The 26,807-nt window shown below is 41.0% G+C and overlaps 1 protein-coding gene across 1 annotated transcript in view; it reads left to right on the top strand.

Moving 5' to 3' along the window:
- LOC142243953 (collagen alpha-6(VI) chain-like) overlaps positions 1–26,807 on the top strand; it is a 229,864-nt gene that overhangs the window by 22,044 nt on the left and 181,013 nt on the right. The window contains exons 3-10 of the mRNA XM_075316146.1: positions 4,152–4,712; positions 4,806–5,357; positions 11,094–11,663; positions 17,919–18,482; positions 20,952–21,295; positions 21,374–21,449; positions 25,662–25,807; positions 25,912–26,004. Of these exons, the coding sequence (XP_075172261.1) occupies positions 4,152–4,712; positions 4,806–5,357; positions 11,094–11,663; positions 17,919–18,482; positions 20,952–21,295; positions 21,374–21,449; positions 25,662–25,807; positions 25,912–26,004 (2,906 nt within the window). The remainder of the gene's footprint in view (positions 1–4,151; positions 4,713–4,805; positions 5,358–11,093; positions 11,664–17,918; positions 18,483–20,951; positions 21,296–21,373; positions 21,450–25,661; positions 25,808–25,911; positions 26,005–26,807) is intronic.

The following is a 26,807-nucleotide window of genomic DNA, read 5'->3' as shown; positions in this document are numbered from 1 at the left end:
CTATTTGCCTTGTTGCCTGCCGTACATTGCACTCTCTAGTTTGTCACATCACCTGTATAGGTTTTGTTTTTAACATTGTTTTAATCACTCCCCTTTTGATGACAGCTTGACCCACTAATTTAAATATCAGTATGTGATGTCACAATTAGTCAGACCCAATGAAGCACCGCAGGTGTGCGAAACGATCGTCGTCTACACGTGCTGCCTGTTCCTTCCCTCTCCCCTCCTTGCACAGCATGTAACTCCGATGCCTGAATAAAAGGTTTTTTTCACACAGCAAACAACCGGTGAGTGCTCATATTTTTTCTTACCCTTTATATCTCCTGTACATCTGTAGTTCAACTGCCTACTGCACCCAATCTCTTGCCTCAGCAGCCACAGGCCAAATATGTGCAAATAACCAATGAGGCAAAGAGATGACTGAAGCAGTCAGGATATCATTCCATACATTCTATCAGCCCCTATCAATGTCCTTAATGCGTCTAGTTAAAAAAAAAAAAGCAGACGGGCACAGCTCCAAGTGATGCTTTTTTTTTTTCCCAACACATTAGCAACATTGATAGGGGCTGATAAAAGAGTGGAGAAGCTTTTTATCTTTATGGAATGATATCCTGACTATTTCAGTCATCCCTTTGCCTTGTTAGTTATTTGCACATATTTGGCCTGTGGCTGCTGAGGCCAGAGATTGGGTGCAGTAGGCAGTTGAGCTACAGATGTAGAGATAGTGCTTTCCTTTTTGAACATGGTTCCTTTAGTACTCATTTTTAAAAATTGTACAAAAACCCTTTAATACAATATGCTAAGCTAAGAAATGACTGACTGTTTGACTATAAAACTAGTACACGACATGAGGCAATTAGACTATCAGAGAAGGTATAGGAAGGGTAAGAATGCTAAAGTTCTTTTATTCTTAGTTACCTTTACTTGTATTTTGTGGTTGAGGAAACTGCGTGAAAATGGGTGTGGTTAACAAACTGGGTGTGGCATCCAAATGTGACGTGGTTTTAAAATGGGCGTGGTTTCCAAACACAAATAGGGAACCTGTTGTTAAAAAATTGAATCCCACCCCTGCGCAGCCATCTCAGAATTATCACATCCCATTAGATATGCCAATTCTGCCCATTTTTTCCTGATTGCCCTGGTACAGTAGCAATCGGGGTAATATTTTTGCGGGGTTGATGTCAGCAGTGTAATGTCAGCTGCCATCATGCCCTAGGGTTAATAATTGGAAAGGTGTCCATCAATTACCCCCATTAATAACCCCGTAAGAAAAAAGAAAAAAAAGACACAGGAAAAGTTTATTTGAATTAACCCCTTCACGATCGGCCGATTTTTCGCTTTCCGTTTTTTTTTTGCCATTCTTCTTCTGAGAGACGTAACTTTTTTATTTTTCCGTAAATATGGTCATGTGAGGGCTCATTTTTTGAAGAGAGAGCTGTAGTTTTAAATGAAACCATACGTTTTATGATAGTGTACTGGAAAACGGCAAAAAAATTCCAAATGCAGAAAAATGGCAAGAAAAGTGCAATAGCACTATTGTTTTTGAGATATTTTATTCACTGTGTTCACTATATGGTACAACTGATGTGTTGATGCCTCACGTCAGTGCGAGTTCGTAGACACCAAACATGTATAGGTTTACTTTTATATAAGGGGTTAAAAAAAATCGGAAGTTTGTCCTAAAAAAGTTGCTCACATTTTCCGCCATATTCCATGACCCGTAGCGTTCTTATTTTTTGGGATCTATGGCTCATTGATGGCTTATTTTTTGCATCTTGAGCTGACGTTTTTAACTGTAAAGTTTTTGCGCAGATGCTACATTTTGATCGCCTGTTATTACAATTTGCGCAAAATTTGTTGCGACACAAAAACGTAATTTTGGCGTTTGGAATTTTTTTGCCGCTACGCCGTTTACTGATCAGATTAATTGATTTTATATTTTGATAGATCGGGCGTTTCTGAACACGGCGATACCAAATGTGTGTATATTTTTTATTTTTTTAACCCTTTAATTTTCAATGGGGCGAAAGGGGGGTGATTTGAACTTTTAGGGTTTTTTTAAAAACTTTTAAAACTTTTATTTTTAACTTTTTTTTTTAATTTACTAGTCCCCTTAGGGGGCTATATGGATCAGCAATCCAATCGCTCTGCCCTATCTGCTGATTACAGCTACACAGCTGTAAACAGCAGATAATCTCACTTTCTGCTTCACTCGGCTCCGGGCCGAGTGAAACTGAAAGTAATTCATGTGTACTACAGGAGTCATCAAATGACCCTGTGCTACCATGACAACCACCGGAAGTCACGTGATCACGTCACATCACGTGACTTCCGGTATCGGGCGGTAAGTAAAAGCTTACCACAATCACGATTATAATGGCGCTGTCACATATTGACAGCGCCATTTAAGGGGTTAAACGGCATGAGCAGATAACGTTTCTGCTCGTGCCTAGCAGGCACACATCTCAGCTGTGAAAATCATGCTACCGGCGGCAGACCGCGGGCAGTAAAATTATGACCGCTAGGACGTAATATTACTGCCCGCGGTCGTTAAGGGGTTAAGACTCCCCCACACTATCCCACCAATTTATTATCTAAAATGTTCCCACAAAGTTCCGTCATAGTCCAAAGTCTATGAATACAGCTAGGGCGACAGTGAATAGCAATAAAGTACAGCTATTCACAGGGGCCAGGTAGTCAGCAGAGCCGCTGGCTGAAACTCAGAGCATTGTAGAGCTGACAGCTCTGTTGAGAGTCGTCATCACTATCCAGTGCATGTGAATAGTCATACATTACCGCTAATCAAAGTCGACCGCAACTGCATTCATGGATCGTGGATTATAACGGAGGAGCTTTGTGGGAACATTTTTTATAATAAATTGGTGAATAGGGATAGTGCGGGGGAGTCTTTATTCGATTAAACTATTTGTGTGTGTCTTTTTTTTTCTTCTTACTTACTGGGTTAGCTATGTGGTGTCTGATAGATGTCTCTCCATTACTAACCCTTGAGCTTGATTCTAGCTGATGCTACATAGCTGACAAACCCCCCCAGAATAATTACCCTGATTGCCACCTCACCAGGACAATCAGGGAGAGCCAGCCAAAGCACCAGAATTTGGCGCATCTAATGGATGCACCAATTCTGAAGTGACTGCAGTCTGGTATTTTAGGCTGGGAAGAGCCCAATATCCTTGGACCCTCCTAGCCTGATAATATCTGTATGCAGGTGTCTGCTTTACCTTGGCTGGTTATCAGAAATAGAATAGACCCCATGCCGTTATTTTGAATAATTTATTACTTTATTACATTAAACAAGGCTAAAAACACAATTTACTGCCTCATGAAAGGCACTAAAGGGTGTATGTGTACAAACTCTGCTCTATTCTAATTTCTGCCTCCTGTAAGTATCATCTCTCCCTGAACTGCTTCCAGAGGACAGTGTGTCGAGCAACGTGCCCACGGGTCTCATATAAGACCCCCTGATGCGATGTGGCTGGCCAATCACAATACGCTAGTAGCCATTAGCCAACATTGCTACTGCATTAAATGAATGGCAGGCAAATCCCCGCATCTTTATTGTTTATTGGTTGTCTAACAGCCGCAAAACATGAGGAGCTCAACTTGAGCATGGTATTCGAGCACCCGCATTACTCAATCGAGTAACAAGCGTCTTGAGCACACCGATGCTCGATTGAGTATTGAACAGTGCCGAGCATGCTTGCCCATCACTAATCATAAGCATTTACAGGGGAAGCCGGATGTGGACATGTCATTATTGGGGCCCAATAGGTAACGGGGGCCCTATCCACCTTCAAAGCAGGTGTAATTGTGCACTCTGCTGAAGTGTTGGACTTGAAAGGGCTCAAATTTTGTTCTTACATATTGGACCTGTTCCGTCAGTGTACACCAGTAGGTGAAGCTGTTCATCTGAACCCTAATAGATCACAAAATGTGGAGAGCAGTTGTTCTTATGGAAACAAAACATAGAAATCAAAACTGACAAAAAATAAAATATTTTCAGTCTGGCGAGAAACACAAAGGAATTAAGCTTACCATCTATTTGGCACTGTTATGTATTTTAATCTAATTTAAATATTGAAAATTGACTGTCAGTTGAAATATTTATTAAATGTTATAATATTTCTTTGCAGGATGTCAGAAGACAGAGGTAGCTGATTTTTATTTGCTCATTGATAGCTCTGGAAGTATTAATCCTGCGGACTTTATAGAGATGAAGACATTTCTGGGGGAGCTAATAGATATGTTTGAAATTGGGCCTCATAAGGTCCGCTTTGCAGCTGCACAGTACTCTGATAGCAGTCAACTGGAGATTGGCATTGGTAATAATTACAATAAAATCCAATTGAAACTGGCAATACATAACATCAGACAACTTGGTAGAGGAACCAACACAGGAGAAGCAATAAATTCCACTAGGAAAATAATATTAGACCACACTAATACTAGGCCAGGGAATGTGCCTGTATATTTTATTGTTCTTACAGATGGAGAATCTCAAGATAGCGTCAAGGAGGCTGCCGCCATTCTCAGGGAAAACAATGTAAATATGTATGCAATTGGAGTTAAAGAAGCCAACCAGACTCAGTTACGGGAAATCGCAGGAGACCTCAAAAGGGTCTATTTTGTAAACAATTTTGATGCATTGAAAGACATAAAAGATCTGATAGTCAATGAAATCTGTTCTGGTGAAGGTAAACTAAGCAATATATTACAAAACAATTAAGAATGAATACTATATATTCATTTAATACTAGTAAAACTAACTTTTATTTTTGTCTTTATAGTTTGCCAAAAGGTTCAGGCTGATATAATGTTCCTAGTTGACAGTTCTGGAAGCATACGCGAAGAAAACTTTATGAAAATTCAGGCGTTTATGAAAAGCCTGGTTATGAAAACAGATGTTGGTCCGGATAGCGTACAGTTTGGTATTGTCCAATTCAGTGATGTCAACGTGCCGGTGCTATCGTTAAACAAGGATGGAACCAAAGCTATTATCTTGGAAGCCATCAATAAAATGACATTCATGAAAAAAAAAACATACACTGGGAAAGCTTTAGAATTTGTGTCCCAGTACTTCACATCAACCAAGGGTGCTAGACCTAATGTGAAAAAGCTGCTTTTGCTTATAACAGATGGAAAAGCTCAAGATGATGTTAAACCTCCATCTGAGTCTTTGAGGAACGATAACGTGAACATTATCTCCATAGGTATTTTCAATGCGAATAAAACCCAACTAGAAGTAATAAGTGGGCCTGCAGGTCAAGTACATTATGTGGAGTCTTTTGAAATGTTGCAGTTTAAAGAAGAAGAACTGCTTTTTGACATCTGTAAAGAAGGTCAGTGTACATATACAAATGTCTAGTTCTATACCTGTACTATAATATATATACATTGAAAAATATGAGGTCCTCCTCTTAACAGTATGGGTGAGAATGTATATTTATATTAGTGGGGAGAGAAAAACAAGCTACTGCCAGATCCTTCTTTTCGTTGATTAGCTTCAGAGGATTGGACCTGCCGAGATCGAACATGCTCGGTCCTGGTCATGTGATAATAACTGAGGTGCTGGACTAATTCCAATTATACACCCTTCATTTGTTATAATTCCAGTTCTATTACAGTGCCTTGAAAAAATATTCATTACCAGTGAATGTTTCCAAATTTTTTCACGTTACACCCACAAACTTAAATGTATGTTATTGTGATTTAATGTTATATACCAGCACTAAGTACCAAGTATTTGTCAAGTGTAAAGAAAATGATAAGAGGTTTTCTAAATAACTTAAAAAAATAAATCAGAAAATTGTGGCGTTCATTTGTATTAGACTTGTATCTCTAAATAAAATGACCAATTGCCTCTAGAAGTCACCTAATTAGTAAATTCAGTCCACCTGTGTGTAATACATTTTCAATGTAACTACAGCTGTTCTGTGAAAACCTCAGAGTTTTGTTGAAGAACATTAGGGATCAAACAGCATCATGAAAACCAAGAAACAGACCAGACATGTCAGAGATACAGTTGTGGAGAAGACTAAAGCAGGGTTGGATTGTAATAAAAATACTTCAGCCTCTGAATATCTCATGTACCTTTGTTCAATAAATTATCCAAACATGGAAGGCTTATGGCACAACTGCAAACTTGCCAAGACATCTAAAGTAGGAAAGTACTAATTAGAGAAGCAACCAAGAGGCCCATGGTCACTTTGGAGGAGCTGTCCAAGGAGAACTATTTGTTGTATATTCCACAAATCTGGTCTTTATGGAAGAGTGGCAAGGAGAATGCCATTTATGAAAGCAAAACCATAAGTAGTCATATTTACAACTTGCAAAAAGCCATGTATGGGACACAGCTAGCATGTGGAACAAGGTACTCTAGTTAGATGAGACTAAAGTAGAACTTTTGGGGCTAAATGCAAAATGCAATGTGGAACACTAAAAATAACAATGCACATCACCCTGAAAAACCATCCCCACCGTCAAACATGGTAGTGGCAGCATTACTCTGTGAAGATGCTTTTCTTCAGCAAGGACAGGGACGCAAGTCAGAGTTGAAGGGAAGTGTCACAAACTGCCTGTTAGGACAGCGTGGGACAGGGACTCCTATGCTGTCCCTCACACTATGAGACCCTAGGCTAACTCTAACCTCACGGTTACTTAATTTTGGAGATGCCTGAGCCCCTTGCATGGCTATGCTCCTGACCAGTACTAATCTAATACCTTCTCCTCCAGGGAAGGATAGGGCAGGAGTGTGATTCAAAACACATAAAGACAGGCAAGGGAAATCCAAAACTCTGACACTCTGCACACACACAGGAATAGACAAAGAGACTAAGGGGAAAAACAAATGCAAGAAGGTAAAAACAAGGCAACAAGGATTAAATCCACAAAAGCACTCAGCAACAAGTATAACAACCACCAGATAGATGTATCACAACACCTCACCAGACCAGCTAAGATGAACTATAGCTGGCACAGGTGGAAGGATCTAGCCAGCATATATAGGAGGGGTGCAGATGTGATTGGCTTCCCCACAACATGTGATTAAAAGAGGCCAAGAAGAAGAATAGCAAAGATTAACTTTTGCTAGCCTGCCTATGAATTACCACTGTGCAGGTCAAGCCTGAATCTCCCTGCATTGATCACAGATACCAGAGAAGTTATCGGGTAAAGTGTCAGGATCTGTAGTCTGAACAGAACATGACTGCTCCATGACAGTCAGTGAAGTTTGTAAAAAATCTCTGTGTGAAAGGAAGATGGATGGAGTTAAATAAAGGGTAATCCTGGAGGAAAACTTGTTAGATGCTGCAAAAGACTTGAGACTGGGGCCCAGGTTCATTTTCCATAAGGACAACGACCGTAAACATACCATCAAAGCTGCAATAAAATGGTTTATATCAAAGCATATTCATGTGTTTGAATTGCCCAGTTAACCCCTTGACGGCCAAGGAGGAATTAGTATGTCTTGGCCGTGTCTGTCCAGTTACCATGAGCTGCGATGGCCAGCTCATGGTAATCCCCGCCCATGCCTTTTAGCCCCATAGATCGAGCTGTCAAACTCTGACAGCGTGATCTAACAAGCTCCAGCTGGGTATTGCACCGTTCCCTGAGGCCATTGGCGGCTCCCTAATGCAATCACGGGGCAACAACATATTGCCAAGAAGGGCAGATAATGACCCCTGTCACTGCAATGACTCACTACTTGTGAATGCCGACAGAGCGGAGGGACTCACATGATCACAGAATTTCTCCTGATCAGAGCAATGCTGAAGCACCGCTCTGATCAGCATAAGTGATCAGTGTAATCATGAAGTCCCCTAGGGGGACAAGTAAAACCCAGTAAAAAAAAATTAAAAAGAGAGTTTTAAAAAATATTAAAAAAAACAAACCTAAAAGTTCAAATCATCCCCATTTTTCCCCATTGAAAATAAAACAATAATAATAAAAAATACACATATTTGGTATTCTATGCTTTCAGAAATACCCAAACTATCAAACAATAAAATCATTTAACCTGATTGGTACATGACGTAGAGAGAAAGAAATTCCAAATGCCAGTATTATGGTTTTTTGGTCTCCGCAATATTGCATTAAAAGTCAATAACAGGTGATCAAAACATTGCATCTACCCAAAAATTATAGAATTAAAAACATCAGCTCAAGACTCAAAAAATAAGCTGTCAGTGAGCCACAGATCCAGAAAAATGAGAACGCTATGTGTCTCAGAATATTGCAACAAAAACGCAATTCTTTTTTTTTTTTTTTTTTTTTTTTTTTTTTTTTACAAACTTCAGAATTTTTTTTACCACTTAGATAAAAGTAAAACTATACATGTTTGGTATCTACGAACTTGCACTGGCCTGGGGAATCATATTGCCAGGTCAGTTTTTAAAAATAGTGACCATGGTAAATAAAATGAAAACACTCATGCGATTGCAATTTCACTGCACTTGGATTTTTTTTCCTTTTTCTAGTGGAGGATGAATGGTGTCGTTGAAAAGTACAATTCATCCTGCAAAAAAAATCCCTTGTATGGCTATAATGATGGAAAAAATAAAGTTATGACCCTTGGAAGAAGGGGAGGAAAAATTGGAAACGAAGAACAGAAAATCAGCTGGGGGTGTAGAAGTTAAAAGTCCAGATGTAAATCCCATTGAAAATCTGTAGCAAGACTGAAGCATTTCTCCCAAATCCCAATTCAATCTCACTGAGCTAGAGCTATTTTGCAAATAAGAATAGGCAAAAATCTCTGCCTCTAGCTGTGCAAAGTTGGTAGAGAGACCTAGCCCAAAAGACTAGTAAGGCCAGAGTCACACTTGCCAGTGCCTCGCGTGGAACTAGCGCGAGTGTCTCATTGAATGATCCGGCACAGACTCACACTCTCCAGACAGGAGCGGGTCGGTTGCATGTATAACAATTAACAATTTTCCTGTATCATTTCCTTTACACTTCACAAATACTTGTTACTCTGTATTGGTATATCACATAAGATCCTAATAAAATATATTTAAGTTTGTGGAAAAGTTCACAGCTATAAATACTTTTTGAAGGTCTTGTATATGTATCTTACTCAATTCTATTCATGCAGTAATGTCTGACCATTGCAGTCTCTGTAGGTCAGATCTCACTATGCATCTCTGTCTTACGAGACTTCTTTCAGTTGCTTTATGTTCCTTCCTGTGGCATTCTTGATGTTATCCAACCATGAGACCTTTGGTTTCTGTCTGGTGATCTTGCTTTCCAGGGGCAACTTTGCGTTTACATGATCTAGAACATCTTTTTCAGTGTAACTTTCTACAGTTGCATTTATAGCAAACCTTAAAGGGGGCTTTACACGGTAGCGATATCGCTAGCAATTTGTAGCGATATCGAGCGAGTAAGTACCCGACCCCGTCGCGCATGCAATTGTTTGTGATCGCTGCCGCAGTGAACATTATCGCTACGGCAGCGTCACACGCACTTACCTGGTCGGCGTCGTCGCTGTGACTGCCGAACAATCCCTCCTTCAAGGGGAAGGGACGTTCGGCATCACAGCGACGTCACTAAGCGGCCGGCCAATCAAAGTGGAGGGGCGGAGCTGAGCGAGATGTAAACATCCCGCCCACCTCTTCCTTCCGCATTGTGGCCGGCGGCAGGTAGGGAGTCGTTCCTCGCTTCTGCGGTGTCACACACAGCGATGTGTGCTGCCGCAGGAGCGATGAACCACCTGGATAAACAACTCTTACCGATTTTTGACTTTGGGACGACCTCTCCATGGTGAACGATTTTCACCATTTTTGAGGTCGCTTAAGGTCGCTGGTAAGTGTCACACGCTGCGATATCGTTAATGACGCCGGATGTGCGTCACTTACAATGTGACCCCGACGATAAAACATTAATGATATCGTAGCGTGTAAAGCCCCCTTTAGGCTCTGTGCCCACAATCAATGTCTGCAGCATTTTGGATGCAGCATGCTTCAGCTGTGTCCAAAATGCTGTGTTGTACAGTACAAGCACAGTAGATGGGATTTCTAGAAATCCGGTGCCAACTGTGCTTGTTTTTTCCACAGCAGACACTGACCTTCGGTGCGTCTTTCCGAGCCGCAGCATGTCAATTGTTTACTGTGGAGTCACTAGTGTTCTCTGCAGGGAGAACAGAAGAAAAAGACTGCACCAGCCCGTGCCTGGATCATCGGTACGGGCAGCTGTGTTCTTCTGTGGTCTCCAGTGGAGGAGACTCACAGCCCCGCCGGTCAGGACCTGCGGATGAAAAGGATGTTTGAGCAAGTTGACAAGCCGCTGGCAGAGGCATTTAGGAAAAATATAGTCACCTATTAATGTTCAAAACACATCTACGTTTTGCTGGGTGTAAATATCTAGCAGTGTGTGGTCAAAAACTATCCAATATGTATGGCCACTGTGGGCGCCACAGACCCATTAGAGTTGATGTGCATGGCCAAATTAGAGATATGATAAACGAGCTTGGAGAATCAAGAAGTAGGACACCTGTGTAGTGTTCCACAAAATGATTCTACTTTACTGGAATACAAGCAGGGTTTTTGTACACCCTTGACCTTGAAGAAAGAAGGCTACTTTCTGTGCCAAGTAGCAAGCTATGGTTGTACTACATGTTTTCTACGATTGCGACTGCGCGGAGATGTGTTGGGGTTTAGGATAGTTCTCGGTCCCTCAGAAATTTAGGAGCCATTGGGAACTGTGTAGGCGAGTTGTGGTGTAAAGATGCTATGTGGTGGATTTGAAACATAAAATAGAGACGGGGGAGGCAAAAATGGATTCTAATCTCTCCCTTTAAGACTCAGAAGCACAGGATTATTGCCAATTACTCATTGATGGCATATACCAGTAATATGCTATGAATATCTTTCAGGATGCAACAACTTAACTTTTGAAACGTTTGCCAAGGGCTATAGTTTTTATTTATTTGTACAAAAATGTACTTTTTATGACCTAAAAAAAATAATTAGCATGTGTGATAAATCTTTGGTTTGAAAAGGTGACAAAAATGATTTATTCTTTTTTCCATTTTTTTTTTAAGAAATGAAAATACTGAAAATATTCTTTCTGTCTGTTCACAGAGTGTCCAAGAATACAACAGGCGGACATTGTTTTCGTGATTGATACATCAAGTAGTATTGACTATGAGGAGGAAGAAATAATGAAATCATTTGTGATGTCCTTTGTGAATAAATCAGATGTTGCACCAGATAAAGTTCAAATTGGAGCTCTGAAATACGCAGATAACCCCTATAAGATGTTCTACCTAAATACATTCAGCAATAAAAATGCTATTATTGAAGCTATTGAAAAGGATAAACAAACAGGAAGAGATACATACACTGCTAAAGCCTTACGGTTTTCCAAGGGATTCTTTAGTGAGCAGCATGGCAGTCGGCAACAGAGAGGAGTCCCTCAGTATCTTATGGTTATAACTGATGGGGACTCTCATGATCGTGCTGAACTTAATAAAACTTCACAATCTCTTGAAAAAGCTGGGATCACAATATTAGCAATTGGAATAGATAAAGCCAATGAAGATGAACTAAAAACAATGGCAGGATCCAAAGGCAAATGGTTCTTTGTTAAACAGTTCAATGAATTAATGAACATTTTTCTTAATATCTCTGATGCTATATGTAAAAAAACAGGTGAGTCATATTCTGTAATATCTGTCATAAAATAGGTACTATATCTTTATTTTATTTTACTAATATTAAATTGAGCATATAATAGTTATAGAACTTCAAAAATCCCTTATTAGAAAAAGTCACTCATTAGTTATAATTTTATCAGAAAGACTCCCTTGAAATGGAGAAAGGCAGGTCTCCACTTCCAGGAGTCAGAAGTGACAAAAAAATCAAAGATATAATATAAAATTATATATATATTTTATTACAAACATTTTTAAAAAACAATTTTAGATAACCAGGGTATACATGCAATATTTCAAAAAGGGATAGTCCCAACAAAACATGATTAGGATATTGGGCCAAGCAGGAAATTCTAATAATAATACAAATAGAAGATATAAATTTAATTTTAGAGTGCAGACTACTATTTACCATGTTCTAAAATTATTAAAAATACAAACTCATGAATTATACCGAGATATTCAATAGGGTACAAAAGGTAAAAAACTTTACAAAAAATGTTTAATGTAGTATAAATTATAAGGTGCCTAGTATTTTGTTGTGCTATTTATACCTTAAATAATGAATGACAAAATAAATACTGAATACTGCTTTAAAGTGCCTAGTGCCATGAATTAACCAGAAATGGTAAGAAAAAGTACTTTTTATTTCAACACACTCTTCAACAAGACATTGTTCAGAAATGAATTGTGGCCTTCATGTGTTCACCTAGTTTAGGCTTGTTTCTAAAAGGATATACCTACAAGATACAGCTATGCAGCTGATTTTCCATCACAAACTTACAGAAGAGAAAAATGAAGGCATATTACAGGACCAGCACAGTGAATGAGATTTTAGGTAATGTCCAATCTATGCTGCTCCTGTAACATGCTGCAATTTTTCAAGTTTATGATGGAAAATCAGCTGAATATCCATGTTATGTATGTATAACTCCCAACTCTCCAAAAGTCAGCAAGACTGTTCCAAGTAGAAGGCTCCATCCCGCTGTGCCAGCAATAAGGGCTTATGTCCTGACTTCATCTCACCACTCCTTGCTGCTTTACAGCTCCTTGTGTGCAGGCAGCAGCTCTACCACTGAATCATTTCCCAGATCAGTAGATTTAAGATGATTTGGTAATTTTGACCTGTAATGCAGGCAGGGAACCCAAAAGCAGATTATTCAGCTACATGGAGATAAACTGTACATAGTGTATCTGTAGCACCCATGGGGAAGGAGTTAAATATTCGTCGCCGGGCCGGTGATGTCGGTCTGGGATGTCACAGGTGGCCCTGCCCGACTTTGTGGCCCCAAGGTGTACATCAAAAAGGGTTGGATGATGGGATGGTGGGATGATGAGGATGAAGGAGTGTTGGAGGTTGGGCCCTGCGATGTGCGGCCAGGGATTAGGGATTGGTGTCGCAGCTAGGATGGTTCAGCTTCCCACAGGTGAAGCTAGGCCCCAGGGAGGATGATGGAGGTGGTAGTGGTGGCCATTGGCGCCGGAACGCGGGGTAACGGCAACGGCAATGAAGGGCTGACTCAGTAGTTGCGGTTCAAGGTTTTTACTCACTGTCCAGTTGTTACCCTTAGAGTGCCGGTCTCTGCCATGATGGGCACCAGCCGATCCCGGGTAAATTCCGAGATCACCGCCATTGTTCCCACTGTGTATCCTTTCTAGTCAGGTTCCCTCCAATACCATTGATGGAACGTGGACGAGCTGTGGGTGTTTCCTGCACTCTCCGTAGACCCTGGAATCCCCAGTAGCTGTAGAGAGCCTGGGGGCCGGGATGAGCTACCTGCTCCAAGCCACAGGTCCTGTAGTGCTCCAAAAAGTGTAAGGTAGAAAATGCCAGGACCAAGGTCCCGACTGTGCTCCTCACCCCAAGCTGTGCCCAGGGTTAAATGACTAAGTGTGAAGATGCTCCTTCCTTTTCCCCCAAGTGGTGCCCGCCCCCCAGGTGGTTGTCCTAGTGACCGGGAAAGTCTCATGCCTCGTGATGGCCACCCCCTGTCTACCCTAGACCAATCCCAGTGGAAAAGCACCTGACTGTGTGTGGTTTGTGAATGTGAGAAACACCAGCAATTAACCTCTTCCTTACCTAGGATGAGTACTGCACCTTAAGTGAGATGCAGAACCCTGTGGCGACTGAAGCCTCAGGGGCACCACATATCTCTATGTCCTTGTATTCTAGAGGTGGAAAAAAGTCAGATATTTTTGTTCCTAAAACTAATATAAAATAATTGCAAAAATGTAATTTTGTTTTTATTCCATTCCTTACCCTCCCTGGGAGTCAAAGCAACAATCATCACACATTTCAGCAGGAGTTAAGGCTTTGAACCAAAGGCTCTTATCATGTCACAGGGAGAATCTTGTATACTTGAAAATGCAGTGCAGGCTCTGCCTCCGCAAGCAGATTATACTGGTGCATAGAGATACATTGTGCAGAGCGGTGTATTTTTATGTCCCATATTCTACAGGGTGCGCACCCACGATCAGTATTTTCAGCGGTTTGGACGCAGCCTACTTCAGCTGCGTCCAAACCGCTGTGATGTACAGTACAAGCACAGTGGATGGGATTTCTAGAAATCCCTTGTACACTATGCTTCTTTTTTACGCAGCAAACACTGACCTGCGGAGCGTCTTTCCAGATCGCAGCATGTCAATTGTTTACTGCTCGAATCGCCTGCGTCCTCCGTAGGGAAACACAAGCAGGACACCGCAGCGTACTGAACCCTGATCGTGGGTACTGACAGCTGCGGCCTCCTGCGTTCTCCTGCGGAAGAGATATGCAGCCCCCCGGTCAGGACTCGCTGTGTTCTAAACACAGCGAGCCCTGCTCATGGACACATACCCTAAAAGAGAGATTTTTTTCTTACTATAAAACTACTAATAAAAATTTAGAATAATGTCATTTTTTATGCAATTTTTTTTTAAATAATAAACATCACAAATCAGAAAATAGCATGGACATATTTGGTCCCTGTAATCGTATGGGGATCGGTAAATGGTATAAAAATAAGATGTGATTATTTTTCTCTATTAAACTCATAACAAATGTAATGCAATGAAATGCAACACTGAGGCCGTGTTTATATGTAGCTTAACTTTTCTCTCCAGGTGTCCGCACCACACAACGCAATAATAAACTTCTATGATTATTGCGTGTTTGCTGCTGTTTTTTATGCATTTTCCACCTTATTAGATACATTTTGGTGCATATATGAATATGATTTTATAATGCATTTTTAAACACAGAATCAAAGCTTTTCTGTAGTAGGAAAAAAAGCAACTCCATTTTTTTTGCTTATTTTTCTTCAGGTTCCACATAGAGGCTTATAGAGAGAAAGGATACACTAATAGTACACAGTTCAGAAGCGTCTTTATACGTATCGAGGGGGAAGATTTCATGAAATCACATCCACTTTGCTTGGTTCGGACCCGGGTTCACATGTAGTGTAAATGTTGCATTTTTTTCTGCTGCCTTGTTGTGCACAGAAATTCTGCTGTGTTTAAGGCCTCTTTCACACGTCTGTGAAAATCACGCACGTTTTTTCACGGACGTGTCAAAAGGTGCGTATTGCCCTCGGTGAGCCATGTGTATGGCACACATGTGTTCTCCGTGTGTTATCCGTTATAACACACGGAGAACAGGAACTTTCTACTCACCTGTCCCTGGCTTCGCTGTCCGTGGTGCTGATCTTCGGTCTCCGGTCCTGCCGACTCCCCGCTGCTGCTGCTTCCGGCCGCAGTGAAATGAATATGCAATGAGCATAATGAGCAGCTGTCAGTAGCAAGTGACAGCAGCGGCAGAGACTGCAGGGCTGGAGAAGGTGAGTAACGTTTTGTTTTGTTTTTATCGCAGACACATGTGTTTTTTCCGGTGCATATCACACGGAACACATCCGTGTGCTCCATTTGTGTTACGTATGACCCGTTTGTGTTCCGTGTGACACCCGTGATGCCAGAGAAAAACGGACATGTCTACGTGTAGAGCACATGGATGCTCCACACGTACACACGGTCCATGGCAGAATACACACGTGAGCGCAGACCCATTGATTTTAATGGGTCTACGTGTGCCCGTGTCTCCGGTACGTGAGAATACTGACCAAACACGTACCGGAGGCACGGACGTGTGAAAGAGGCTTAAAGGGAACCTGTCACCAATTTTTTCCTTATAAAACCACAAGTGTCACCTTCTGCGGCTCCTGAGCTGCATTCTATGAAGGTGCACCTTGTTGCTGGCCCCCATTCCAAACCCAAAAAAGAACTTTATAAAATCTCACCATTGTCTATGCAAATTAGTTCTGTTGGCCAGATGGGCGGGCTCTATTTTGTCTCCTGCCCCCCACTCCTGCCGCTCTTCGCCGTCCTCCTGACATGATTGACAAGGATGGCGCCGCCGTCATCATCCACTCTGCTGCCCAAGTCTCAGGCAGGCGCAGTTCTCTCTGCCCCTATCGCAAGCTGAGCATAAAAACACTTTCCCACTCGTGCGCCGGTGATGTATCTGCTCAGGTGTGAGATCATGGTCGGCGCTGTGCATGAACTGCCTCCTCGTTCACGACTATGATCTCTTTAATTGTCCAAGCAAAGTGGATGTGATTCCATGAAAACTTCACCCACTGTGCGTCTAAAAACGCAGAATTCTGCAGTTTGGGGGCTTTTTTTCTCTCTAAAGGCTCCTATGTGGAGCTTACAAAAAACACATGTAAAAAACTGCAGTTACTTTGTTAAGTGCAGAATAAAAGCTTTTCTGTACTATAAAAAACACTTTAAAAAAGTGACATTATATCTGCACTAAAAAAACACATTTAGTAAGTCAGAAAAGACATAAAAAATACAGCAAAAATGCAATAATGAGGGAAGATTGTTATTGTGTAGTTTGTTGCGGACACCTGCCAAAAACAAAAACCTGCCTGTTTCAGATGTCAGTGATTCTGGTACGTATGTGCTATTTTTTTTTATATGTACCAGAATTACGAACATACTCAGACCCATTAAAATCAATGGGTCTGCGTACACATCAGGGATTTGTCACTGACCGTGTCTTCGTGCGGCGTACACGCGTGTCTGTGATTGCTGCACGGAGACATGTCTGTTTTTTCTGGCATCACTAATGTCCCACAGACCACACTATGGTGGGATCCGTGAAACACGTACCAGAAAAAAATAGACATTGAAAATATAAAGCATTTTCAACTCATCCATCTCCAGCGACGCTGTGTTCGGCAGCTGTTCTCTGCTTCTTCCTGGCCGGCTCATTATGGCATGCATATTCATGCATGCAGCCAGAGCCGACCCGGAAGTAGCTGCAGAGGTGATAGTGGCGGCCGGATGCTGCATCGCTGGAGATTGAGCACCACAGACAGCAGGAACAGGGACAGGTGAGAATACGACCATGTGCAATCACGGAGTATGGATCACATATCACGGATTGCACATGGACAAGCCACGTGTGCTGTGAATCACGGCACACGGAGGGACATGTGCGTTTTTTATACGTCAGTGAAAATGTCTGTGTTTTTTACTGACGTGTGAAACAGGCCTAAAGGTGAGAAAGTTCTGGCTGTTCCGACTATGAATGAACCAACAGTCCAGGGCATCTGCTGAATGTTCCTCACTGTCAAATGGGTGTGGCTAGGGGCATGGTCAAAATTTACATCTGCAATGGAAAATGCATATATGTAAACATAACCCTAAATATGTGTAGCCCAATTAATTTTTACTTTATTCCATATTAAATGCAGGAAATTTATATAGTTTATCAGTTTCATGTCATGTAAAAATATTTCATCTGAGTATTGTCAATATAATGTACATGCTACTTTGTGTCAGTTCTTGTAGGAAAAACATTGCTGAAGTGCTTGTCAGTATGGTTGAAATTGACACACATTAAATGTGGAGGGTTATTTTTATCATACTGTATCCCCAATTGACCCCTGATTAGAGTTGGTGCAAATTTATTTACACATCATTTCCATTGGCTGCATCTGAGGCCACTGCACGGTAGGGTACCACCTCAACCTGCCACATCTGTGGCTCTTCTTTTGATTTGCTAGCCTGACTCGATGTGACATGTGCCTCATGCCGTAACATTAACGTCATGCCAGGCGGACTAATCAAAAGAAGAGTAGGTAAGAGGTGGTACTCCTGCTCCAATGTAGTGGCCACAGATTTCTCTTGTGGCCGATGGATTGGGACAAGTGACTCGTTTCACACCAACTCTACCCTTCATATGTAAATGCTATATTTCTTTGATATTTTGCAGCTCCCTGTGAAAAACAAGCAGATGTCACTTTTCTGATTGATGGCTCCACAAGTATTGGATCTACAGACTTTGATAAAATGAAAGAATTCATGATATCTACCATTGAAGAGTTTGATATTGGTCCCGGCAAGGTTCATGTGGGTGTTTCTCAATATAGTCATAAATTTCAATCAGAGATTACACTAATGCCAAATATAAATAAGGAAAGTTTAACACAGAAGATTAAGAACATCACATGGATGAAAGGAAACACCCTTATTGGAAATGCTCTTGAGAAAATTGATTTTACTCTAGCAAATAATAGTCGTATCAGAGAAAAGATCCAACAGATATTGATCGTCATAACAGATGGAGATTCACAAGATGAAATTGAAACGCCTGCAGAAGCTCTAAGAGATAAAGGCATTGCTACTTATTCCGTGGGGGTGGGAAGCGTGTCTGAAAGGCAGCTTCTTTATATTGCTGGAGCTGAAGATAGAAGGTTTTCGGTCCACAATTTTGATGCATTAAAAAGTATTAAAAAGAGATTGGTAGATGATGTATGCAGCGAGCGGCCTGCTGAAAGTAAGTATAATCTGATTTCTAATACACATCATACAGACCATTAACTGCACCTCTTGATCATGGCTTTATATGGACGTACAACTATATCATTAACGGTAAATGTCATCCAGAGCCAACCAAACAGTGCAACAAAGCCTACAACTAAACATAATGGTGACCTGTCATGGCATGAATCAAAGAAGGTCACAGTCTGTAATAGCTATGATTGATCAATCAATGGGATCAACTAATGGGACTAATCAAATCACAAACATATATACCAGGATGAGGACAGATATACAGGGATAGGGAACAGATATACCAGGATGAGCCTAAGATGAAGACATATATACCAGGATGGAGGACATATATACCAGGATGAGAAATATATATACCAGAATGGGGAACATATATACTAGTATGGGGAACATGTATACCAGGATGGGGACATATTTACCAGGATGGGACCTATTATGGGAGACATGTATACCAGGATGGGGGACATATATACCACAATGGGCCCACGATGAGTATGTATAGCAGGATGGGACCTGAATTGGGGACATATATACCCGGATGAACATATATACCAGGATGGGGAACATATATACCTGGATGGGGTACATATAGACCAGTATTTGAAGCATATATACCAGGATGGGGGACATATCCACCTGGATGGGAATATATATAACAGGATGGGGACATACAGTATGTAATAATTTAGTAGTAATTTACTAAGATGGGCAACATATATAACAGGTTGGGGATATATTTACCAGGATGGGAGATATATAAAACAGGGCAGGGGACATATATACCAGCATTCAGTGGCATAACTAGTGTTTGATGGGCCCCATGTGCAAAATTTGGGGCACTCCCCCGCATGATGGTCAGATTTATGAGCCCTTGTAACATTCTAAATCCTACAAAGACATATGAGTTGCCCTCTCCCCCATTATTATTATTATTATTATTATTAATCAATAGAATGTGTTCAGGTTTAAGTGAGATAAATTTCCATACAAAGCCAATTAAAGAAGGAAATAAAGAAAATTATTCTAGAAGAAAGGAGCTCAGGAGAAGAAATTAATAAAAATACATATATTTTATTAAATATACATGATAAAGCAAGGTTTTAAAATAGCAAAGAGGTAACTAAAAAAAAGGGGGGACAATGCCATTAAAACATATAATACATTATAATCAGAAACAGTGACGTGTACTAATACATATAATTCAAAAGTTGGCATAATAACTATGCAGCTATGTATATCAATCTAGTTATTGCACTAAAGACCAAAATAAAGTGCAATGTATATGATTGTCGACCAGTACTCATATAATGCACAATAAATATACAGTAGTTATACATATACCAGGATGGGGACAAATATACCAGAATGGGGTACACATATATATATGAGGATGGGAGACATATTTACCAGTATGTAGCCCAGAATGGGGAACATACTGTATATATGAGGATGGGAGACACATTTACCAGGAAGTGGACCAGGACATGGGAAATTAGTACAGGACGTGGGACATTATTATGTAATGAAGAGGGAGGAAGAGAAAACCATATGTCTTTATAAGATTTAGAACACTACAAGGGCACATACATCTGACCCACATGCGGGTGGGGGATAACAGGCCCAAATTTTGCTCTGGGGTTCTTTGGACTCTAGTTACGCCACTGCTTCTAATCCACTGCACCAAGTGTATCAGTAGTATATTTGATTAAAGAAGAATTTGGAAAAAATACAGCAACCGACTAAAGCACAATTTTTTTTTCAGACTAAAGGCCCCGTTACACGCTGCAATATATCGCTAGCGATCGTCCCCATTGTTTGTTCGTCACGCGCAAATCACTGCCCGTGGTGCACAAAATCGTTTGGAGCCGTCACACGGACTTGCGTGTCTAGCGACGTCGCTATTGCTGGCGAACCGCCTCCTTTCTAAGGTGGCGGTTCGTGCGGCGTCACAGCGGTGTCACTAAGCGGCCGCCCAATAGAAACGGAGGGGCGGATATGAGCGGGACGTAACATCCCGCCCACCTCCTTCCTTCTGCATTGCCGGCAGCCGCAGGTAAGCTGTAGCTCGTCATTCCCGAGGTGTCACACGTAGCGATGTGTGCTGCCTCGGGAACGACGAACAACCTGCGACCTCTATAATCAACGATTTTTTGAAAAGGAACGACGTGTCAACGATGGACGATAAGGTGAGTATTTTCCATTGTTAACGGTCTTTCCTTTCTGTCACACGCAACGACGTCGCTAACGATGCCAGAAGATCGTCACGGAATCCGTGACCCCGGCGATATATCGTTAGATCCGTCGTTTCGTTTGGGCCTTAAGTATCCTACAATATGCTGTGCTTAGTTTGGAAACTCCTTTTGTGTGGACACACTCCTCGAAAGATACCTGTTTGCAAATGTAAATGTACTTCTTTAATCTTATACCTGTGTCTTCTATCCTTTCATTCTAGGTTGTTCTCTTGATGTCATAGTCGGTTTTGATATTTCAGCTTATCCTAATGGCAAAAATTTATTCCAGAATCAATATCGTTTGCAACTTAGTATTGATACTATTTTACACAGCATGATGAATCTGAGAAGTATAAGCTGCCTCCCTGGCACTACGCCTCAGATTAGCGTAGCTTTTTATGTTCCAAATGCAAATCCACCCTTTCCCACTCAATTCCACACCTATAAATCCGATTTAGCTCTGAAACTCAAAGCCATTTCGGTCAAAGGTCCTTCCTATCTAACAACCCCCTTTCTTCAGTCCATGTGGAAAACATTTAAAAAGAATGATGCAGGAAAAGCAAAGGTATGTATCAGTCACATTTACCTAATTAAGACTGTCACAGTTTGTACTCATTCTTAACGCCTTCCTTATGCTATGTAGATGATGCTAATCTTCACTGATGGACTAGATGAAAATGTAAAAGCCACTGAACTGACAAAAGATTTTCAGAAAAAAGGTAAATGGTGCAAGTGGGTTGTCATTGAGTATTAAGCACATTATATTTTGGAAATAATTGATTATATTAAAGGGTTATTCCCATCTCCAAGATTCTATCTCAATATGCAGTAGGAGTAATAATTAGAAAATTAGCAAATACCTTCAATTAGAAATGTAGTATAGTTTTACTGATAAGCTATGTCACTTACCTCGTGTGCAGACCTGGGAGAAGCTTAGGTATCCATGGTTATGACCACAAGTAACTAATGCGGGTGTCACACGGTACGATATATCGGGCGATATGTCGTCGGGGTCACGTCAGTAGTGACGCACATCCGGCATCGTCTGATATATTGTAGCGTGTGACAGCTACGTGTGATGGTGAACGAGCAGAAATAATCACCTTCTCATTCATCGTTGACACGTCGCTCAGTTTTAAAAAATCGAACTTCAGGTTGTTCATCATTCCCGTGGCAGCACACGTCGCTCCGTGTGACACCCCGGGAACGACGAACACAGCTTACCTGCATCCCGCCGGCAAAGCAGAAGGAAGGAGGTGGGCGGGATGTTTACGTCTCGCTCATCTCCGCCCCTCCGCTTCTATTGGCCGGCCGCTGTGTGACGTCGCTGTGACGCTGAACATCCCTCCCCCTTCAGGAAGAGGATGTTCACCGCCCACAGCGAGGTCGCTTGAAAGGTAAGTACGTGTGACAGGGGGTTAACGACTTTGAGCACCATGGGCAACTAATTGCCCGTGACGAACAAATGACGGGGGCGGGTACGATCACTCGTGCAATAGCACAATAGATCATCCCGTGTGACGCCCGCATTACTGTGGCTATATGCGTGGTCATAACCTTGGATACCTAAGCTATCATAATGCCCTGCACATGAGGTAAGTGACATAACTAATCTGGAGAACAATACTATATTTGTAAATTGGAGGTATTTGCTATTATTATTATTATTATTATTATTATTATTATTACATCTAATATGATCTTGGAGATGGGAATATCCCTTTAATAAGATAATGAGCCAACTGTACCTTAACCCCTTAACGACCCATGACGTACTAGATACGTCATGGATCGTTTCCCGGTAAGCCCCGCTCCCTGCCGCCGGCGGGCGGCGGCGAGACGCGCACATATCAGCTGTTATCAACAGCTGATATGTGTGCCTGCTAGCCGCGGGTGGAATCGCTTCCACCCGCGGCCATTAACCCCTTACATTTCGCTGCCAAAGTCTTGGCAGCGATATGTATATGGGCGCCGCCATGACAGTGACTTACCCCGCCCCCGCCGGAAGTCACGTGACATGATCACGTGACTTTCGGCGGTTGCCATGGTAGCACAGGGTCATGTGATGACGCCTGTGGCTAACATGAGTCACTTCCTCTCAATGCCGGAATACAGCCGGCATTGAAAGTGAAGCAGCAAATCTGCAGTTCTCAGCTCTGTAGCTGAGATCTGCAGATTGTACAAAGCGATCGGATTGCTGATCGCAATAGCCCCCTAGGGGGACTAGTAAAATAAAAAAAAAAAGTAAAAAAAAAAGTTTTAAAAAATTAAAAAAAAATAAAAAAACCTAAAAGTTCAAATCACCCCCCTTTCACCCCATTGAAAATTAAAGGGTTAAAAAAATAAAAAATACACACATATTTGGTATCGCCGCGTTCAGAAATGCCCGATCTATCAAAATATAAAATCAATGAATATGATCAGTAAACGGCGTAGCGGCAAAAAAATTCCAAACGCCAAAATTACGTTTTTTGGTTGCCGCAAATTTTGCGCAAAATGCAATAACAGGCGATCAAAACGTAGCATCTGCGCAAAAATGGTACCGTTAAGAACGTCAGGTCAAGACGCAAAAAATAAGCCATCACTGAGCCTCAGATCCTGAAAAATAAGAACGCTACGGGTTTTGGAAAATGGCGCAAAACGTGCGCCACGTTTTTCGGACAAGCTTGTGAATTTTTTTTAACCCCTTAGATACAAGTAAACCTATACATGTTTGGTGTCTGTAAACTCGCACCGACCTGAGGCATCATACCCACACATCAGTTTTACCATATAGTGAACACGGTGAATAAAATATCCCAAAAACTATTGTACAATCCCACTTTTTTTCCAATTTTTCCGCACTTGGAATTTTTTTGCCGTTTTCCAGTACACTATATGGTAAAACTTATGGTTTCATTTAAAAGTACAACTCGTCCCGCAAAAAACAAGCCCTCATATGGCAAGATTGATGGAAAAATAAAAAAGTTACGCCTCTCGGAAGAAGGGGAGCAAAAAACAAAAACGCAAAAACGGAAAGTGCCCGGGGGCTGAAGGGGTTAAATGATGAATCTTTTTTTATTTTTTTTTTGCATGTGAGACCCCTATTTGTGCCTTTTTGTGGAGATATTTAAAAAACTGTATCAGGTTGTATAGAGCCATAGCAAAGCCAAAGAATGCAATTTATAAGTGCATATTCACACTGTGGCAAATTCAAAAAACCTAAGATAAAATCAATGAGAAAATAATCATAGAATCATAGAATGGTATAATTGTAAGGGACCTCAAGGGCCATTGGGTCCAACCCCATGCAAGTGCAGGTTTTCTGAAATCATCCCAACTGTATGTTTATCCACCTTCTGCTTGAAGATTTGCATTGTTGGATGTCACGTCTCCATTGGAGTCCACACCTGCGACTTCTGCTTCGGTCACCAGGCCGGGGACATTATTACATACAGGGCCCAGGACTGGGACATTATTACATACAGGGGCCATGACCAGGACATTATAACATAACAGAGAACATTATAACATACAGGGCCCAGGATGGGGACATTATAACATAACAGGGGACATTATTACATACAGGGCCGAGAACGTTGACCTTATTACATATAATAGGGGACATTAAGGATTAGATAATTCAGGACATTATTACTAGAGTTGAGAGAGTGCCTAACTATTCGTACACGCAATGCTCATAACTGAGTTCTGTCTGCTACTCGTGTATTCATTCTGAATAGCGTGTGCAATACAAGTCAATTGGGAAAAACTCACAAAGTAATGAGTAACCCAAATGCCGTACTATTCGTGCGAGTAGCGAATAGTGCAGAATTACGGTTATTCGTTACATTGTGAGTATTCTCCATTGACTTGCATTGCACACGCTATTTGGAATGAATACGCGAGTATTAGACAGTACTCATTATGAGTATGGAGAGTACGAAAAGTTAGGTACTCTCTCAACTCTAATTATTACATATAGGGCCCAGGACAGGGAATATTATTATGTACAGGGCCATGACAGTGACATTATTACAGACAGGGACATTATTACATACAGGGATCAAGACTAAAACATTATTACAACCAGGGATAGTATGGGGACATTATTACATTCGGAGACCAGGACAGGGACATTATTACATACAGGGCCTAGGACGAGGGCATCATTACAGGATGGAGGCATCATTACAGGATGGAGGCAGCATTACAGGATGAGGGCATCATTACAGGATGAGGGCATCATTACAGGATGGAGGCATCATTACAGGACGGGGGCATCATTACAGGACGGGGGCATCATTACAGGATGGAGCATCAAAAGGACAGGGTCATCATTACAGAATGGGGGCATCATTACACTATGGAGGCATCATTAAAGGATGAGGCATCATTACAGGACGGAGGCATCATTACAGGATGAGGGTATCATTACAGGATGAGGGCATCATTCCCAGCCTACCCCTGCATGGATCACACCACTGTGTGATCCGTGTGACATCAGTGATGTCAGAGAAATAAGGACTTGTCTCCGTGTGGAATACAAGGACATGTGTGTACGCCGCACGAAAATATGTCAGTGAGAAATCACTAATGTGTGCGCAGACCCACTTATTTTAATGGGTCTGCGTATGTCCATGATTCATGTACGTATAAAAACAGTAACATAAGTACCAAAAGTACAGATGTGTGAAGGGGGCCTTAGAGGCTCTAATTTTAAGGAAAAATATTTTGGTATGCACGATGTGAAGGCATTATACAACAGAATATTGAATAACTAAGTCAACTTACGACTTTGTGTGTAATCATAGAGCTTTGATAGATTGGCATTTCTTGGTTTCTATCACTTAAGTAGTATTCGTGTTCTAATGGATTTTTTAACACCCTTAAATTCTCTATGTTATAGATATCACTAACTATATAACATATGCATTTCTGAAACTTTTTAGGGTTAAATGCCTTAGTTACTGTCGCTTTGGAAAGAACAAAAGGATATGATAACATGAAATATATAGAATTTGGCAGAGGCTTTAATTATGACTATCAGCTGGATATTGAGATGCCAGATATTGGGATTAGACTTGCTCAACAAATGGTGAGTTTGCTATTGTGGGTCCAGAATAATAATATTAATTTCCTAAACATAATAATAATTATTACACTCATGTAAGAGAACTATAATTTGTCCTTTTTTTTTAGTCCCATGTTTTTGAAAAAACATGTTGTTGTGTATTTTGTGAATGTCATGGAGAAAGTGGATCACCGGGGATGTATGGAAATCAGGGACTGAAGGTATGTGCATTAAATGGAACATATAGTGACTAAAGTACAGCTGTCGCTGGTAGATCATTTTCAGATATATGGTATATATTACTGTAACACTACTTCTTTATCTCTACCTGCATGTAAATGATGATCTCCTGCAGAGGTCCCATTGCATCAATCAGCAATGATTCTATCATACACGAAGTAACAATAATAGCGCAAAGTTTGCTAAGTAAAAACTAAATGAACACAACTGGTGCAACAGATAGAATAGTGCATGTTTAATGATATAATACAGACACAATGGGGTTAAAATTCAGAGACATCCCAGTCTTGCTTTATCTGGGAAGAATCAATAAGGGTACATTCACATGACCATCGCATTTTTGCAGTCCACAAAAAACAGTCCTGTTTTTCCACGGATGCATCCGCATGACATCCGCATCCGTTCCATTTCGTATACGGTCCGAGTGCCATCCGTGTGCCTTCCGTTTTGTTTTGCAGACAGCAAAAAAAAAAAAACGGAAGGAGGGTTACATACAGTCAAAAGCTAGAAAGATAGATAGCTGGATAGATACAGAGAAGGATGGATGGATGGATAGATGGATAGATTATATATATATATATATATATATATATATATAATATATATATATATATAATATATATATAATGTCCTACTACCCTGGATTTTGTAATCTTGCATCCTTTAGTGCCTTTCATGTGGCACTAAAGGGTGTTTAGCCTTGCACTTAGCCAAAAAATAAATAAATAAAGAAACAACATAAATTTAAAAACTGTCCAGAGAGTGTGTGCGATATCATTAAACA

This window comes from Anomaloglossus baeobatrachus, chromosome 6, assembly GCF_048569485.1.
Source record: "Anomaloglossus baeobatrachus isolate aAnoBae1 chromosome 6, aAnoBae1.hap1, whole genome shotgun sequence".
Taxonomy (NCBI): Eukaryota; Metazoa; Chordata; class Amphibia; order Anura; family Aromobatidae; genus Anomaloglossus; species Anomaloglossus baeobatrachus.
The sequence above is the reverse complement of the archived record's forward strand: the minus strand, read 5'-3'. Positions and strand labels throughout refer to the sequence as shown.